This window comes from Benincasa hispida, chromosome 12, assembly GCF_009727055.1.
Source record: "Benincasa hispida cultivar B227 chromosome 12, ASM972705v1, whole genome shotgun sequence".
Lineage (NCBI taxonomy): Eukaryota > Viridiplantae > Streptophyta > Magnoliopsida > Cucurbitales > Cucurbitaceae > Benincasa > Benincasa hispida.
In genome coordinates, this window is record NC_052360.1 from 29,755,142 (window position 1) to 29,771,810 (window position 16,669).

General features: G+C 34.5%; 3 protein-coding genes across 3 annotated transcripts; 1 reads left to right on the forward strand and 2 right to left on the reverse strand.

Annotated features, from left to right (window-relative positions):
* Window positions 1-2,834: 2,834 nt before the first annotated feature.
* Window positions 2,835-8,307, forward strand: LOC120068518 (65-kDa microtubule-associated protein 6-like). Its single transcript, XM_039020314.1, has 12 exons — window positions 2,835-3,487; window positions 4,019-4,216; window positions 4,707-4,979; window positions 5,125-5,340; window positions 5,422-5,577; window positions 5,655-5,814; window positions 5,939-6,090; window positions 6,298-6,385; window positions 6,960-7,033; window positions 7,110-7,184; window positions 7,279-7,636; window positions 7,920-8,307. The coding sequence occupies exons 1-11, from the start codon at window positions 3,413-3,415 to the stop codon at window positions 7,612-7,614; spliced, it is 1,803 nt and encodes a 600-aa protein (XP_038876242.1). The 5' UTR covers window positions 2,835-3,412; the 3' UTR covers window positions 7,615-7,636; window positions 7,920-8,307.
* Window positions 8,308-9,137: 830 nt separating this feature from the next.
* Window positions 9,138-11,217, reverse strand: LOC120068519 (protein BASIC PENTACYSTEINE2-like). Its single transcript, XM_039020315.1, has 2 exons — window positions 11,033-11,217; window positions 9,138-10,244 (listed from the first exon to the last, which is right to left on the reverse strand). The coding sequence occupies exon 2, from the start codon at window positions 10,237-10,239 to the stop codon at window positions 9,397-9,399; it is 843 nt and encodes a 280-aa protein (XP_038876243.1). The 5' UTR covers window positions 10,240-10,244; window positions 11,033-11,217; the 3' UTR covers window positions 9,138-9,396.
* A 2,791-nt stretch (window positions 11,218-14,008) lies between these two features.
* LOC120068118 (protein BASIC PENTACYSTEINE2-like) lies at window positions 14,009-16,464 on the reverse strand. Its single transcript, XM_039019814.1, has 2 exons — window positions 16,305-16,464; window positions 14,009-15,154 (listed from the first exon to the last, which is right to left on the reverse strand). Exon 2 carries the CDS (start codon window positions 15,147-15,149, stop codon window positions 14,313-14,315), a length of 837 nt encoding a protein of 278 aa, XP_038875742.1. The 5' UTR covers window positions 15,150-15,154; window positions 16,305-16,464; the 3' UTR covers window positions 14,009-14,312.
* Between the last annotated feature and the right edge of the window lie 205 nt (window positions 16,465-16,669).

Sequence of the window (16,669 nt, forward strand, 5' to 3'; positions counted from 1 at the left end):
ACACATAACTACATGCAAGTGTCAAAAGAAGAGTGTTATAAATAGCCATATTTGATCACCCCACAGAAAATGAGTAAGTAATATCCAAAAGAGAGTCCTGATGTTACTTTTATGCTTAGCTAGACTATACACTTCATGTATTAACATAGGCAACAGAATATAGTTGGTTTGGCACCACACCAGTACACAAAAAAAAAAAAAAAAAACGGATACAAACTTCCTGCACCAACATTTATAATAAAATATGGTTTTGTTTTTCTCAAATCATAATTTTATTAGTAAGGTGTTGATGCCAAATTTTGGCCAAGGAAAAATGCACTTGACTTCCACGTTACAACAATGATAAATTTATAATTTGGGGAAGAGAAGACTTGCAAAACAAAGAAAAAGAGCTTTGATGCCCAAATCAGAAAGAAAATTGTATAATATTGAAGAAGTTAGAAGTTCTTAAATACCTCATAAGAGGTGTATTTATAGGAAAAATTGACCTAGGTTGTTTTCTAGGGTTTCGAAATCGTCTTAGAATAATTAGATGACCTACCGAGCTAAGAGGTGTGCCCGGTTTTATATTTAGCTAGGGTTGGCCTCGGCCTCGGCCGAGGACGAGATCTTGTTTGGGTCATATCTCGAGTCCAAAACACTCTCTTGGGTTGCATGCCCCGTTAGGCATTTGGCAAGGCTTGTAGCCTTAATCGGGCCCAAGCTAGCCTTATTTTCTTTGACCCATTTTGATCCTCAGTTTTCACTTTTGATTCGTATCACTCTTGTTCTTAACCTTATCGTTTTTAGATGTTAATTATATCTTTCGATCCAAAATCACACCTAACATAAGGTAAGAATATATAACAAGACACCTAAGAAATTAATTGAAGTTAGAAAAGCTTTTTCAAAATGAGGTATAACATTGCAAAAACGTAAATCAATGCTCCTTTAATCTGCGTTCCTTATAGGAGCCATCGTTAACTAATTTAACTTGAAAAGTCGGAACTAATTAAATTCATTTAAATTCCTCTCGATTTTAATTTTTTCAAAAAAAAAATCCATTTCACATATATTGACTTTGAAGCTTGGTCATAATAATCAATTATTATAATTCACATGTTCCGTCCAATTATATTCTCTCCTAGTTTTCACGTGTTTTTTTCTTTTATCTCATAAATTAAAACTCAAAATTATAATAATTAAGCCAATTATAACAATCTAGATATCATGTAATTAACTTAATTATATAACTAGAAAACTTAAATCAAAGATATTAAAGCATGCGTGATGTGATGTTATTAAGGAGGTTTTATTTTGAATTTGATTGTATTATTAGTATAGGTTAAGCTTTCACTCTATTGAGATAATGACATATTCTTTTAATTATTTATTTATATTTCATGTCTTAGGCACCACCAATTTAATCATTCCTCTTCCCAAAAAAAATCATAAAAATTTCTAAACTTGGGTTTCAAAATCTTTTTAAAATTCTTTTTTTTTTTAACTCAAACAAACAATATATCGATCTCATATCTTAAATCAATTTTGGTCAAATCAAATAATAAGTAAATTTAAAATGAGAACATTTACGATTCAACTATTATTAGTTGATCATTTTTCTTTAATTGATTCATAGTTTTTTATTAAAATTAATTCAACTCATCTATTCAATCTTTTTATTTTATTCTTAAAAACATTATGACAAAAAATGTCCAAAATCAAAAGAGCAACATGACTAACTATTAACTATCTTATTTATTATTGTATCAAAAACAACTGTTTTATTTATTCTCTCGAAAAAGAAAAAAGAAAAAAGAAACAAAATGTTGTACTTCTACTAGAACCATTCCTACTTAATACACCCACGCGCCCATTAAATATCTGGAGCGCACTCGCTTTTATTATTTGACGGTGTAACAAACGCGCTAGATTGAAAGTGGGGGTTGAATGTCAGTTATTTAATGTAATGAAAACAAGCTGCTTCCATCTTCGCTAAAAGAAAAAAAAAATTAAGTTTCTTCTTCGAGGAAAAATATCATTTTTATCGAAAATTTTGAATTTAATTTCTATTTGATTTCTAAATTTTCAAATATTACACATTTGGTCTTTAGGTTTTAAGTTTGTTTTAATTTAATTCTTAGATTTTAAAATGTTATAATTTTATCTTTGATATTTAAGTTTTGTTTCAATTTAGTCACTAGATTTCAATATTTTATATTTTTAACTTAATTTTTCATTAAATACTCACTTTCAATCATTGGTGTTAATTTTTATTAATTAATTAAAAATAATTATGAAGTACAATTTTAAAAGTGATAAAATAGAGTAAAACTTAATTAATTTTAATTCTTTTAATGAGTTTTAATTTAAAACTAAAAACGTAAAATGAGTATACAGTGAATAATCGAGGTTGAAGTGTAAATCTTGAAATATGGAGACTAAATTGAAGCAAAATTCAAATATCAAAAGTAAAATTGTAGCATTTCAAAACTTAAGGACTAAGTTAAAATCAAACTCAAAACTTAAAAACTAAATGCATTATCTAAGGAATGAATAGAAACTAGACCTAAAAGTTTTTTTTTTTTTTTCCTTCGCCTTTTCTTTTGATCATTTTTTTTTAATTTTTAATTTTTTCTATATAATTTTCAAGTGCTCTCTGACTCACCAGAAAACCAAACCCTAGAAGTTTAGAAAATACAATTTTGCTAACATGCGCTACCAATTCTGTTACTGTTACCTGCCACGTCAGTGCATTTTAGCACAACCTCCAAATTCCAAAAAGTTGCCTCTTTTTTATCCTTTTTCTATTTATTCACTGCTTCACTTTGCTTTGCTTCTCCCTGTTCTTCTTTTTTTCTTTTTATTTTTAAAAGCTCTTTTTTTTTCTTTTTTAATTTCTGCTGTAGTTTTCTCTTTACTTATATATAATTTTTTTTCCTAATAATGGTAGCAATGATTTCTTTCCCCTGATACTTTACCCATTTCTCTTTCTGTCGTTTCTCTGAGCTCTCCCTTTTGGGTGTTTTCTTTGAGATTTTATTTAGCATTCTCTGTTCAGTTTCTAGCTGGAAAGAAAAGGGGTTTGTGAAAAGAGAAAGAAATTTGAAGGAAAGATGAAGATGGGCTTTTTGGTGGTGGAGAAATGGCTTTTGGGTTCTCAGATCTGATGAAACAGAGGTTGTTTTGAAGGAGGAGGATTAGACACTACAAAATGTGTCTTGTTTTCTTGGTCTGTTCTTGAGTTCATTCAACAATTAGAACCCACTTGTCATGCTGATGCTGGTTTTGAGCTCTGTTTAACACAAGTGTTTTGAGGAATTTTCTGTTTGTCAGTTCTAGTAATCCCTTTTTGGGTTTTTTGAGCAATTTGGGGGATTTTTTTTTATCAGTGGAATCGAGATCTGTAGAAGGGAAAAGAAAAGAAAAGAAAATGTTGGCTGTTGGTAGTCCTTTTACCAGTATTCGCACGAGCTCTAGTTGTAATGCTTTGCTCAGAGAACTTCAGGTCTTTTCTTTCTCTCCCACTTTTCATTCTTTTGCTTTCTTCTTTCTTGTTTCGTTTGTAATCTGCTTCACAATGATGGGTTTGTGAGAATCTTTTGTTATATGCTTCTCCTCAGTGAAGCTTATGATGAGTCAGTTCTTTAGGGGCTATGAAAAGTTAGCTGCTAGTGCTAATGATTTATTTTAGACATGAGAGACTAATTTTGTACTTTTTGACATTTAAGGACCCAAGGCTCTCTTCTAAAATCCCTTTTTTGTGTCTTCTTCCTAATTTTGCCTCCCTCTCTGTTTCTCTTGTTAAACTTTGTCCTAAATTTCACTGTATCTGTTCTTAAGCTTGCTGGGAAGGTCTTTGTTTCCATTTTCTTATAATGCTTAGTTAGATTCATCATATGGAGAGTTAGATGTATATATGATTATAATTCACATGAATTATACGGTTCTTTCAACTTTCTTAGTGCTGTTTTGATTCATCTATGGTTCCTCATTTGATAGAAGTTTACTGATATTCTCTCATTTCTTATGAATTCAGCAAATATGGAGTGACATTGGCGAGAGTGAAGCTGATAAAGACCGCATGCTCCTTGAATTAGAGAGGGAATGCTTGGAAGTGTACCGGAGAAAGGTCGAGGAAGCTGCAAATGCTAAGGCACGACTACATCAATCCGTTGCATCGAAGGAGGCTGAGGTTGCAACATTGATGGCTTCTCTCGGCGAACTAAATTCTCCGGTAAAGATAAAGTTCTCTCTCGTATTATATTCCTACATACTTGTTCCTTATAGCTTGGAGAACATTTAGGGGTGTTTGGAGCAAGGACTATCCTAAGACTATAATAACTAAATATTATTTTGTACTCCCCAATTAGTTACAGTGAACATTATTTCAAAACCTCTGCTACAGTATTTACTATTTGCTACAGTTTTTACTATTTTATATTTATCACTTTTTTATTCTTTTCTACCGTGTTTACTATTTCATTCTCAAACTAAACTAGTTTACACCTCAAATACATACTATTATAACCCAAATTAAAATAATCTACACCCCAAATACAAACTATTATAACTCAACTATAATAATTTAGGATTATAATAACCAATTCCTTACCCCAAGCATCTCCTTTAAGTTTGGGTCCTTGTGATTATTGATAAGAGTTGAATCATGTTCCATGACCATGTTGTTGACTTTTGTGTTTCTTATTTGTTTCCTTTGGTGGCAGAGTCAAATTGACAAAAGGTCCAAAACATTGAAAGAAAAGCTTGCTTGTGTCACTCCCTTAGTAGAAGAATTGAAGACGAAGAAAGAAGAGCGTTTGAAACAATTTGCAGATATAAAAACCCAAATCGAGAAGATCAGTGTCGAGATTTCGGGATACAGCAACCATGTTAATGATCACATGATCATCAATTCTTTGACCCTGGAAGAAACAGACCTGTCTTTGAGAAAGCTTAATGAGTATCAAACACATCTTCGCACCCTGCAAAAGGAAAAGGTTCGAAAATAGAAACTAAAAGATATCATGTAATTGAGGATAATGACCTTTTATAAGTTTTACATTGTTAACGTTTCACTGTTCTTCACATATTGGAAGTGATTTATTTTAACTTGAATGATGATTGACTAAAAATTCTTTGCAGTCTGATCGACTTCATAAGGTTTTGGAACATATTAGTGAGGTCCATTCTCTCTGTGGTGTCCTTGGTTTGGATTTCGGCCAGACCGTAAGTGATGTGCATCCGAGCTTAGAAAAATCGAGTATCGAACAAGCTACAAATATCAGCAATAGCACATTGGAAGGCCTAGAACACACCATTCTTACATTGAAAACCGAAAGGAAAACTCGAATCCAAAAGGTAAGCTTGTGCAGGTCCTCACTCGAGATTTCTTGTCATTTGCCTTTATCTACTAACTTTAGAACTTGCTTCAACCTGCAGTTGAAGGACATTTTAACATCATTATTTGAACTTTGGAATTTGATGGACACTTCACGTGATGAAAAGAGTAAATTTTCCCGGATTACTTCCATCATGCGTGTATCTGAAACAGAAATCACAGAACCGGGTCTTCTCTCAACAGAGACAATTGAACAGGTTTGGAGCATTCTCAAATATGATTTTCTTGCCGACTTTCAAACGAAAACACTTAAGTTTCATTTTGATGTCACCAGGCATCGGCAGAAGTGGAGAGGTTAACTAAACTAAAAGCAGGTCGAATGAAACAACTCGTACTGAAAAGGAGGTCTGAGTTGGAGGAGATTTGTAGAATGACTCACATTGAAGCTGATCCTAGCACAGCTTCTGAGAAATCAAATGCTTTGATAGATTCAGGTAATGAGATCCTACATTGTTCAAATTTACATCAAGTCAATCTTAATAACGACAATCAATTTCTCGATCTCATTTGTCAGGCAAAATAAAACTCAATTACTTTACATGCTTGCTGTTTTAATAGGTCTAGTAGATCCTTCTGAACTCCTTGCAAATATTGAAGTGCAAATCGTCAAAGTAAAAGAAGAAGCCACCAGCAGAAAAGACATCATGGATAGAGTAGACCGTTGGCTATCTGCATGTGAGGAAGAAAATTGGCTTGAAGAGTACAATCAAGTAAGCTGAGTATTTTGGTTTTGCCTGCAACATCTGAGAGATGTTGACTACTTTTTATATTGTCTTCGCATTTATAAATGTTATACATTGCATGTTTGGGTACATAGCGAGGTTACAAAGTCTTTCTTGTTTTGCTTATAGAGTGAAACGAAACGAGATTATTTAGGCTTGCTCTATTGCACTAATATCTTGTCATTTGAATTGCAGGACGAGAATCGCTACAATGCAGGGAGAGGTTCACATGTTAATCTGAAACGTGCAGAGCGAGCGAGAGTAGCTGTTAGCAAAATCCCAGGTATTTTTTCTCAGGAAGAGTTTTCTCTTCTCTTCATATCAGGACAAACAGAACATTCCCTATCCTTAAGTTGGGAGGATCAATTCAAACGTTTAAGTTTTAACTTTATCAAGTTGATTTGAACTTACAAATTTTCCAAAACTATCAATAAATTACTTCTAACCCAACCAACAAAACATACAAATATCAAAAACAAATATTCAAACACAACTTCTGAATACTATAACCCAATGAAAACCAAACTCACAGTACTGCCACTAAGACCAGCCCCCCACAAAATTAGTTTCACACAACTACAAGACTGCTCCTGCTCACCCTTGCCCACAAATCTCAGAGGTAGCAACCAACCTGAGTGTAGCTTAGCAATTAAAATATCTCTACTTCATCTACGTGGTCATAGGTTCAAATCATTCTACCTCACATGCAACAACTTAAGAAGGGTATTGATTTCACCATATGTTCAAATTTAATTCGAAGTCATAAAAACTTTAAAAGGTCAAAAACTTGGAGGTAGAAAATGCATTCCTTTCCAAAAATTGGTAAAGCAGCTATAGCTAATGGCGTTTCTTTTCAGCCATTGTTGACAATCTGATACACAAAACTCTGGCCTGGGAAGATGAAAAGAAGACTATGTTTCTTTATGATGGGGTAAGGATTATCTCTCTGTTTCTTTTGCAATCTGCATCATTTGTATTGGGAAGCTCATTAGTTCATATTCATTCAGGCAAGATTGGTGACTATACTTGAAGATTATAAATTAAGTAGACAGCATAGAGAAGAGGAGAAGAAGAGACACAGGGTACTTTAATTTATGTTCTCATTTTGAATTATCAGGTTAAGCCATTCTGTTAATTGTCATTTCCTGAAAAGAAAGATCAATCTTCCATTTCCAGGATCAAAAGAAACTCCAAGATATGCTCCTCACTGAGAAGGAAGCTATATACGGCTCTAAACCCAGTCCACGGAAGAGCAACAGCTTTAGGAAGACTAATGGATATCGTGCAAATGGTAATGGATCGATGACACCCACGCCTCGCCGAAACTCTGTTGGTGGAGCAACTCCAGAGCTCCTGACGCCTAGATCCTATTCCGGTCGCCAAAATGGATACTTTAAAGAGATGAGGAGGTTATCTACTGCACCATTGAACTTTGTGGCCATATCCAAGGAGGACACAATGTCATATGCTTCCATTTATGGATCTGAGCCAGGCTCTCCTCCCCAGAGTTAAATCTGAATGCTCTCTCAACATGGTATGTTTACTCCCTTGACGCTTCTAATTTCATTAGTCTCAGGTCATTTCTTTTGTTGTCATGCTCTGCATATTCAGTAAGTTTAAGTCTGAAAGCCCAATTAGAAATCAACCAAAACGGATCGAATTAAAACGTTTTTAGTTTTAAATTTTATTGAAGACCGAAAGTACCAAATCGAGGTTTGGATGGTTTCTTCAGTTTTAATACTTGGCACTCTTTTTGTTTCCAATTTCGTTCTATTTGTGATTGATTTTAGCTTTTTAACCATGGATATGGTTCACAGGAAGTTCACAACAGTCACAACCTGGATATCTATATACATGAACTAATGCAGCAGCAGCAACTTTGTGAATAGGAAACAAATTGTAAACTAGTTTACAACTGTGATTCGATAGGACGACTTGGAGGAAGGATTGCAACTAACAGGTCGACAAGGCGTAAAAGATGGTGTTTTAGTGTATGGTATAAAATAGTTAGTGACGATAACAGATAATTAGCTCAGAACAATGCATCTAAAGTCTTGTAATGTTGAAATAGAAAGATTGATATAGTAGGGAGTGCGACCACAATGTCCATGGATTTTGTTAGTGTTTCATGTGTTGTGTATATATTTATATTTCTCAAACAAAAGCAACCATTTGATTTTACATTCTTGATCTTTTGGAGATACATATTTAAGTTGTTTTTTCTGTGACTTTTCATCCTCCTGTTTTCTTTTAACTATGCTCTGGTCAATCCCCCTCCCTCGAACAACACGAGTCAGGACCCGAAATGTTCAGTTCCACTTCTACCGAACACCCAAAGACTGAAGTTGGTGCAACATCACAGATAATTAAGGCAAACTAACTTGATGAAATGTTAAATAATGCCTACCCCGCAAGTCACTCCCAACTAGCAAGGAAGTCATAACCACTTTGTTTAATTCTAATTCGAGATAAATTTTGGTCTCTTGATTTTCACATGATAAAGGCCCAAGACCAATCTGATCTTACAGAACACTTCAAATCAAAACGGCGGAAAGTCCATAGAAATGAGTTTTCTATTAATTTATAACGACCTGTACACACTAAACTTCATCATGATAATGTGAGATTGCTTGCTCTGGGAGACAAAACATTTCAACTTTGCTTCTACTGGAGGATATGCGACAGCCAAAAAATATCCAAATCAAGAAAAAGCAAGGCAACAACTTCCGCTCCAAATAATTTTTTTTGAACAAATCCACTCCAAATAACTTAAAGCTTATTCAATGAACATTGACAACTTAAAGATGTTTCACACTATTTATTTCACGACTTCATGAACCAATCCAAGTACCACCACCAATATATATCCTTACCTGAAGAAAAACAGAAGATTAACTTGTTCCAGTTTGCCTGTGTTCTTCGTCCCCCTCCTTTAATAATCTTCAACATGGAGGGGAAGTGTCACAAGCTCAAATAATAGTTAGAACTTCGAAGGATCTGTTACTAATCTTCAACATGGAACAAAGAATAAGAAATACTTTCAAAAGGAATCTCAAATAAATGAAAGTTCATCCAGATAAATTTTTTTTGTTTGCACGTATCACATAAGCTGAAGGGGAAAATAAATAAAAGAACCAACGTGTCCAAATGTCGTAAACAATTATGAAATGTTAATAAAACTCATGAACTACAAACTACCAGCAGAGCTCTGCAGAAGGGTGCAGATATATACACAATTCAAGCAGACATGACGCGACATAACCCGGAAGCCCATGAAGTACCAAGAGAATTAGTCTACCTGATTGTGACAAACTTATTAGTACCATGTCTCGCCCAGTGAGTCCTCAAATCGATCGGGTTAGCAAAATTATAGCCATCAGCTGCTAGTTTCTCGAGTACCTTCTTAAACGCACCCTGACTCATTTTTCGCCCAGCTATCCTCGCACCACGTCTTTTGTCACTCATGGGCAAAGGATAAGTTGATATGTTGGTTGTACAACAGGCAGACTGCCAACCACCACATCCCCACCTATAACATTGATGAGGAGCTCCAGTGCAAGAGCAAACTGGGATTGGAATACATGAAATGTCCATATCAATCCCATTTATAACAAGATCAATATTCTTCTTTGGTGGTTTCACACGCTGCACAGCCGTGCTAGTATCTTTCGGTTTCCTCGGTTTTTTAGCTTTGGGGGTTTTGGGGCCACCCTCACTACTCTGTCTTTTCTTTGCTTTCCCACCTTCCTTCTTCACTGGAGGTTCTTCAACTCTACTTGCTGCTATTTCATCTCTAGATGAAGAGGGTGGTTGCAAGATCTGCAAGGAGTGAGCTCCTGAAGTTTCTGGAATAACAGGATAGTTGTGATTGGCAGGTAACATATTAAGAAACCTATCTCTGGGGTTACCCCCCCAATTGTCCCTCACATAGTTCATATGCACTGGTGCTTCCGAAACAACACAATCCCGAGGATGGAACGATCCATTAGCATTAACCATAACAGAAGGATCACGGCCCGGTAAGAAATGTTTCATGTCCCGCTCAGAAATGGACGACATGAGCTGCAGACCGAGATGCCCTTTAAAGGACGGCTCATAATAGCCCCAATTGCGCATGTTTAACGCATCGTCATCCATAAGAACTACATATCAAACATAACAACAATAAGAGAAGAGTTCTCAGGTTTTGAATCTTCCCAATAACAGTACTTGGATGGCGATTGTTCAACCACATCATAATGTCTTGGAAATGAAAACAAATGAAGCAACAAAATATCCTATAGAAGGGAAATGAAAAAAAAACAACAGGACAATCAAAGAGCAACTCAAATCTTACAAGAAACAGGGAACAAACAACAATGAAAATTTGCTATAAGACGATTAAGACACAAATTTCGTAGATCCACCTTCTTCCTAGATATTATTCGTCATAAAACAAGATTCCAGATCCAACATTCAATTCAATCAATCGAACAAATTAGGGTTCAGATCTCATTTCCGCAGTCCAAAACTCGAATATTCAAATATTACAAACAATTTTTTTAAAAAAAAAAATCATCAAAATCAAAACTTGTTCACATTGACAACATCGAAATCAAAATACAAGCCCTAAACAGAGATCTCCAAAAGTCAAAAACCCCTGAACGCAAAGAAAACATCAGATCTCAAACACCCATCATGCAGAAACTGCAACAAATTAGGGTTTTCCAAAGCACCCAAATCAGAAAAACCACAGATCTAAGCAAAATTGTAAATAAGAAATCCGGGAATCACAAAATTCAAAAGAAGAAGCAAATGCATATTTATATGGGGTTGCAGATAACAAGGCTTAATAGTACAAGAAGGACCCATATATTCAAACTCGAGAGAGAGAGAGAGAAAGAGGAGAGAGAAAGAGAAAGAAGGGGTGAGAGAGAGAGAGAGAACTTACTTGGGTGGGTGTAAACGGCTCTTTAGGGTTTTGCCCTTCTGGAGAGAGAGAGAGACAGAGACAGAGAGGAGAGAGGAGAGAGGAGAGAGGAGAGAGGAGAGAGAAACCTCAGAAAGAGAGAGAGAGGAAAGAGAAAACTGAGAGAGAGAAAGAGAGAGAGCTAAAAATGGGTATCTATCAAAGAAGTAGTTGTCGCTTTAAAATAAGGAGAGAGGGAAAGGGCAAACCAAACCAATTTTATAATTCTCTTTCTTTTTTTCTTTTTTTAATTCATTAACATATATATATATATATATATATATATATATATATATATATTTTATACCATGTTTTCATGTTTGGGAGAAGGGGAAATTTTGCACATGAGACAACCCTATCTTTATTATTATTATTATTATTATTATTTTAATTTCTTGTTATTCTTATCCCTCGTTTCATTTCATTCTCCTATTCTTTTTCTTTGAGTTTGAGGGCTCCACATTCCATTTTTCTTCTTTCCCTTTTCTATATATTGTGCATTGTCTATCTAATCTTATCTACTTCCCCCTTTCTTCATTCCACTCTTCTCATTATAAACCCTAATTCTATTTCTTCTCCCTATCATTGTTTCCTTCCTCTTCTCCTCCCTAGGGCTCCACTTTTCTTGAAGATATTTGACAAGATCTATTTCTTCCGCCTCTAACGCGATCAAGTTTCTTTGTCTGCCTGATATTACATTTCTATGTTTTAGATTGAAATTACAAGTTCATTCCCAAACTTTAAAGTTTGTACCTGTTTAGTTCATGAACTTTTAGAAGTGTTTACCAAGTCCCTGTACTTTCAATTTTCGTGTCTAATAAATTATTGAGTTTCAAAAAATATCAAAACTCAGGTACACTTTGTAACTTTAAAAGTTTAAAAACCAAATACATAAACGTATAATCTATGAACTAAATTTGTAGCTTAACCTAGAATTTAAGTTAGGTTGAGAGTATTGTGGTGTTATGGTGACTATTGCTGAAGTATGATATCTCACTCTTGGTTTCGATGAAGTTCCTTCGTGATGTTAATACACTAGCTTTAACATTTAAAAGTTATATTAAAAAAAATGTACCTTTGTGTAGTTAATACAATAGCTTTATAAATGCATCTTTAGTTATTATGTGATTGGATTGTTTGAATTAAAGAAAAAAAGAAGTTCGAAAGATTGATTTGACCTTTAATTCTGTAGTGTTAATATCATAGTAATGCAATTTCAATTATTAAATGATAGATGGCTCTCTCTTCATACAATCTTTGTATCTAGAAATAAGCTGGTGCATTTGTTTAGTAATAATGAAGCTGTAGTGGGGTATAATTTGACTCTTAATAGACTAATTATCAGATTAATATGATTTCTCAACCAATGAAACACAAGCAAAGGAATTAAAAGTTTACATCTTCAAAGTTCTACAGTAACGTGTACAAGATCAATTATTCAACAAACTAATGATTCATCGACATGAATTTGCATTTGCGCTCTCTCTGTTCAAATCATAAGGTTCAAAATTGAGAAAACTGAGAATAAGATTTCTGTAGTTAACTGTTCTCAAGATTAGTGTCAATCTATTTTTTTCAAGTAAATCAGAAGTCATTAGATGTACTTCATTTGTTTTTTCTTAGTTTCAACCTATTTTTTGAAGCAACTCAAAAGTCATTTTTCCTTGAATAATCAATGGACATGTATAATTGTTCAAAATTAAAACAATCATTGCATAACAGGACATCTACTTTTGTTGCATGACTTTTACAATTACTAGATAAACCACTATCATTGGAACTTAGAACCTAAAATACAACTGAGTTTAGAACCTGCTCCTAGCAAATCCACCATGGTTAATTTGAGAGAGAATTGGAATACCTACAGAAACCTTATGCAGCTTGGTATCAACCTCATGTAAGAGAGTGTTCCTTGAAATTTTCCACTAAACAAGTAACCATTTACTTTGTGAACTCTCTAATCCTCCTGAAATCTCAAATTTCACCATTCAACACTATATTGGACATAAATGCTCAGGCAGTTTCTAGAAAAATCTCACTTCTATAATCAACAGAAAGGAATCAACTGCTACTTTACAATGTTTCTCTGCAAAATAAAAATACCCATGGACAATAACCAAATGGAACCAAAAACTTAATAATGAACTTCTTAACTTCAGAAACAAGGTTTCCTCGCGACATAGGTGAATCAAATGCATGAACAAAAATGAGGCCCGATGTCAGATTAAGACAGCCTGATGATAATATATTGTTAAGTTGCACAACAAACTAGAACAAATTCCAGAAAGAGTTAAATCAAGCCCAGCATTCATGTATCAACTTCTAAGTTCTAACATGCATTACATTTAAAACAATATAGACATGCCAAAATCTAAACAATCTTCTAATGAAATCTAATTGAAGAAACTTTCCTACTGTTGTTTTTCACTCTCAGTTCATAGAGAGCAACTGAGGATTGAATCAACTTTACTACTGCAGATGTTGAACAAGTACAAAGGAAAATTTATAACAAAATAGATGAGTGGCCATCTCAGAGGCCATGCGCCTGGATAAATCAAGATGACGATGAAATGCAAGTCTTTTGTGATTTTGTAAAATCAAAAAGGCTTAAAAAGTGTCCCTTTTAGTCCCTTTATTTTCATTTTTAAGAGACAAAGATAGTCACTCTTCAAAGCATGAGTATAGAGACCAAGATGGTCACTTTTGCAAAATGCATGGTCTAAAATGGTCACTTTTTAAAAGTGCAAAGACCAAAATAGACATTTTTAAAGTATATAATCTAAAATGAACCAAAGTTAAAAGTAAAAGAAGCAAAATGAATCAAAACTGAAAGTCCAATAGCAAAGTAGTATTTAAACCAAAGGAAAAAGTTGACAGAAAAGAAATAGAATAATATGGGTAACTGCAAGTTCTGTTTCTCCAAGAAGGCAAGGTCATCCATATCCATCGACCAAGATAAAAGAGAATGCATATTGTATTGTATCAAATCAGTTGACCTTCAACTTAAATAACAATTAGATAACTGATCCAAGACAAAAGATCGAAAGAAAATAGCAATAAAAGATATTCCAATAAATCAAAAACTACTACAAAACGAATCAAGATTGAAGAGGATGGAAATTCCCAAACTTTATGAACCCACCCATAAACTATAAAGAGCAAAAGTTACCAGCTATAGCTACCCAAAGATTGCTGCAAAAGGCCACAGATATATACATGTAAAAACAGACTCGGCCCTCTACCATCATAATACTCTGCTAATCTACCTGATGGTGACAAACTTATTGGTTCCATGCCTCGCCCAATGGCTTCTTAAATCAATTGGGTTAGAGAAGTTATAGCCTTGAGCTGCAAGTTTCTCCAAAACCTTCTTAAAAGCACCTTGACTCATTTTACGACCAGCAATTCTTGCACCTCGCCGCTTCTCACTCATGGGCAAAGGATGTAGAGATAAACTTGTGGTACAACAAGCTGATTGCCAGCCACCATAGCCCCATCTATAACATTGGTGAGGAGTTCCAGTGCAAGAGCATACTGGAATTGGGATGCTAGATATATCCATATCAAACCCGTTTATAACAAGTTCCATCTTCTTCTTTGGTGCCTTCACCTGTTGAACTGAAGGATCATTATTTTTGGGCTTTCGAGGCTTCTTTGGTTTTGGAGTTTTAGGAGCACCCCCATTCTGTCGTTTCTTTGGTTGTTTAGTTCCTTTCTTCACAAGTGGTTCTTCAATCTTGAGGACCATTTCATCTCTTGATGTCTCATGCGACTGTAACATTTGCATGGGTTGCGGGGCTGATGTTTCTGCAAGCAGAGAATAACTAGTATTGGGCGGTAACATATTGAGAAGCTTGTCTCTTTGATGATTTAGCCAACCATCCCTCGCCCAGTTTGTCGGTACTGGTGCTTCAGAAACAACAGATTCCCGTGAATGAAATGCCACATTCATATTAATAATAGCAGAAGGGTCCCGTGCAGGCAGAAAATGTTTCACATCTCGCTCACCAATTGTGGACATGAGCTGCAGACCAAGATGTGCTTTCAAAGATGGTTCATAGTAACCCCAATTACGCATGTTCAACGCATCACCATCCATTAGAACTACAGAGTAAACACAATAAGCAGAGATTACAGGTTAGACTCAAGAAACTCCCCTGTTCTAAACATAACAACCATAGACATATGAGTGAGAGCTCAAAATAGTCACCAACGCTGTGGAATTATATAAGACCAAGAGAACCATTAAAAACCGTTAAATCACCAATTGACCCAAAAGCTTAAGCTAATGGGTGAAAGCGAATTTAATATTATATCATCTAATACTCCTCTCACTTATGGGCCTGAAATATTGGAGTGGAAATAACATTGTAAGGGTTTGAAACATAGGACCTTCTCTGATATCATCTTAAATTATCGATTAACTTAAAAATTTAAGCTAATGGATGAAGATGAATTTAATATTATATTATCTAATAAAAACACAAAAAGTAAGACTAAGAAGGAAGAAAAGAGGTGCTTCAAATCAACCTCAATCACCCAACAAACAAAAAGAACATAGAAATTGAAGAGGAAAAACAAGTGAATTTTCAACATCATTTTGAAATTCCTACAAATTAAAAAAATTGGCCAGCCCCCTGCAATTAAGCCCTAAAGAAAACGAAAGTCATCAAATACTCTTACATTAACTCTCTTTCCCAAACCCAACAGTGAGGATTAAAAATTAATTCCAGCAAGATCTCGATATAACCAAAATGGGTGGATTTAACAGAACACTCTTGATTCAAAAGTTCCAAAATTGGAAATTCCAGTATCCCACCAACCAACTAAAAATTAGGGGTTCTATCTAATTAAAGTCCCTCTTCAATACATAAATCGCAAAAAGAAAAACATGATAAAGGGCAAACATAACGTAATCCGTTAACATAGATTTCCACCATAAACCCTAAAAAGGGGCCAAATTTAGATTCAAAATGCCCATCATTCGGTTACACAAAACAAAATCAGGGGTTAGAAAATATCTTGGAAAAAACCATTAGAAATCACAGTTCATCAGAAACAAAAAAGAATGAAAAAAAAATATAAAAAAGTGGATATAGAAGAAGTATAAAGAACAAATGATAGCAATATTTATATATGAAATGTCAGTGATGGTCAAAGAGCGCGCGCGCACACACACACAAGGACCCCATATATTGAGAGAGAGAGAGAGAGAGAGGAGACAAAGACAGAGAAAGAGAGAGAGAAAACTTACTTGGGTGGGAGTAAACGGCACTTTAGGGTTTTGCCGGAGGAGAGAGAAACTGAAAGGGAAGGAGAGAGAGAGAGAGAGAGAGAGAGAGGGAGAGAGAGATATGAAAGAGGCGGAAAAGGAAAAGGAAAAGGAAAAGGAGGAGAAAAAGTGGGTGAAAAAAGGGGAGGGTTCTTTCTTTATTTATTTATATTTTTTTCTTTTTGGAAAAGATTTCATTTATTTAGTAGAAGAAGTAATGAGAAAAATCTTCCAAACTAAATCCAAAGTGCCCTGCAACTCAAAATTAATTTTGTCCTTATCTTTAATAATATATTTTTTATTATAAACATTATAATAATAAATAGATGTTCATTGTTTCGTAACTT